The 2388-nt window shown below is 40.7% G+C and overlaps 1 protein-coding gene across 1 annotated transcript; it reads right to left on the bottom strand.

The window, feature by feature from the left end:
- Positions 1-208: 208 nt before the first annotated feature.
- On the bottom strand, positions 209-2253 carry LOC122544124 (beta-1,3-galactosyl-O-glycosyl-glycoprotein beta-1,6-N-acetylglucosaminyltransferase-like). The gene is made up of 2 exons (XM_043683162.1): positions 1421-2253; positions 209-775 (listed from the first exon to the last, which is right to left on the bottom strand). The coding sequence occupies exons 1-2, from the start codon at positions 2186-2188 to the stop codon at positions 209-211; spliced, it is 1335 nt and encodes a 444-aa protein (XP_043539097.1). The 5' UTR covers positions 2189-2253.
- Between the last annotated feature and the right edge of the window lie 135 nt (positions 2254-2388).

Below are 2388 nucleotides of genomic sequence, written 5' to 3'. Positions count from 1 at the left end.
TGTACATTCTCCAGTGTCAGTGTGAGTTTCCACCAGGAGCTCTGGTTTCCTCCCACAGTCACAAAGATGTGCAAGTTAGGGTGGTCTGACCATGCTAAATTGTCCCGTGGTATACAAGATGTGCCAGTCCAGTGTGCCAGCCATGGCTTGTGGGGCTGAAAGGGCGGACGGTTCTGGAGGGGATCCTGTTAGGAGGTTTGTTACAGACTCAATGGGCCGAACAACATTTATCCGCACTGTAAGGTTTCAGTGAACTGTTCCTGCTCAGGATTTTCCACCTGAGGTGCTCCTCAATGCACTGAACCGCTGTATTGTCCATTTCAGAGTCAAATTTGTTGGCAAAGAGGTGATGTCGATGCTGGAGGATCCACGGCAAATCTCCAGCACCATAGACACAGTTGTAATGGCGATACTCTCCAGCACAAGGATGACCCTGCCTGCCATGCTCTGAATTAGTTTGCTGTGACTTCCATGTTATCAAGTGACTGAAGACCGGGACGCTCAGACTGCGATTCGTGTCCCAGATATGTTCGGAGCCTGGGACTCCGGGCATTCTGTGAATTGTTGCCCAAACGTGCTCATCAGGACTATACGTATCTTCTGACCACTTGAAAAACTGTTTGATTTCAGAGCTTTTCAACACATAGTCGACAAAGTCTCGGGTCGCAATAAAATACGCGTTTCCTACAAAAATGTTGATATTTTTCTGTTTCTGTTTCAGTTGAGATTTTCTCACTACGGTATCATTAATGAGATATCGATACTTCCACCGTGTCTGAAAGATCAAGGAAAATGTTTCTAAAATTGGTCCTGTGAATAGTTACAAGCTGCAACTTAAATATCTGGCGAAAAGGATACCATCCAGTAAATCATTTCACAGTTTTGTTTTTGTCGAGAGGAGGATCGTGTACACATGATAGATGGATAGATGAATCAATGGGTAGATAGACAGACAGATAAATGCACAGATAGAAAGAAAAGGAAACTAAATAGACAGACAGATAGGTTGATTGACTGACAGGCAGATAGATAAATAGACAAGCAGGTGGCAAACACGCAGACACACAGGCATAGATGGATAGATAACCAGATGGATAGAGAGAGAAACAGGCAGAAACAAATAAAAAAAATCATAAAAAATGTTGAGTTGAATGGGTTTGTGAAATCATCAATACATTCATGTTTGTTTTGAATAAGACATAGAAGAACATTTTGTCTTTTTGCCCGGAGATATTGAAGAAACATTGTTTATCATTTTGAAAAGGAGGGAGTACAGTGAATAGATGACAGAAAACAAATTACGGGAATGTTCACATGACTGACAATTTATGAAATAAATTTGCCACAATTTCAAGCGACCCAAAAGTTTTAAGACTCAATATAGACGAGCAAGAGGATTAAACTGCTCATAACAACTTGCCTGTTTCGTCACTGATGGCGGAGAGGAAGTTATAATGTTTTGACCTTTGGCAGATATCAGCTTCTTAATTATCTCTCTATTTGTTTGGATTGGTAAATCCTGTCCACACAAGTTGACAAAATACTTCCATGGATTCTTGCTTCTTACCAGATCCCCCATACAGTTGAGATCGGCCTGAACTCTAAACCATGAAGCATAGGTCACATGCTCAAGTTTACTGGCGACGAAGACATTATCAAAACAGGAGATGATGGCTACCACTGCCGAGTGAAATAATTGCGGAGATTTCCGATCGATGTGGACACAGTACACATTCTGTGGCATGTATATCGCTCGTAAAAGCCTCTCAAACATTTCAATTTTGTGATGGATTACAATTGAATAAGCTATGGGGAAGTCACGCTCCTCGTTCGATAAGGGGGAGGTGATATATCCACGGGTATTAATGAAGGAAATGCAATCCCTACATAGTTTGATATAATCTTTTTCCAACAAATGTGATTCTTTGTGTTTGAATCCAGTTGATTTGGTAACTGCTTGCACATTTTTCATGCTGCCATTGATTATTTTGAGGCAATCAGAATATTTGTCAGAGACAGTTAGCACACGGGAAGGATCTTTTGTGGACTGTCTTTCGGGTTTCACTGAGGATATTTTCAAAAGGATGGAGAATTTGTTTACATTTTCATTCACGTAAACTGCTGCAAAATAACACGATACAAACAGAATCGCTATTATAAACGCGAGTTTCATTTTCTTGGCAATCATTGTGTTCAATATTGGTCTTTGAACAGCATCCTTATGATGTTACCGATCAGAAATCAGACTGTCCTTCTGGTCTGACAGTATTGATCGTTACCGCTCAGTTTCAGTCCCCTTAATTAGAAAATTGGATCTTTGCATTCAAGTCGATAACTGAAGGACACATGCTGATCCATTACTGTGGGGATAGGAAAATAATTCCTTGG

The sequence above is a fragment of the Chiloscyllium plagiosum genome, chromosome 46, assembly GCF_004010195.1.
Source record: "Chiloscyllium plagiosum isolate BGI_BamShark_2017 chromosome 46, ASM401019v2, whole genome shotgun sequence".
NCBI lineage: Eukaryota > Metazoa > Chordata > Chondrichthyes > Orectolobiformes > Hemiscylliidae > Chiloscyllium > Chiloscyllium plagiosum.
The sequence above is the reverse complement of the archived record's forward strand: the minus strand, read 5'-3'. Positions and strand labels throughout refer to the sequence as shown.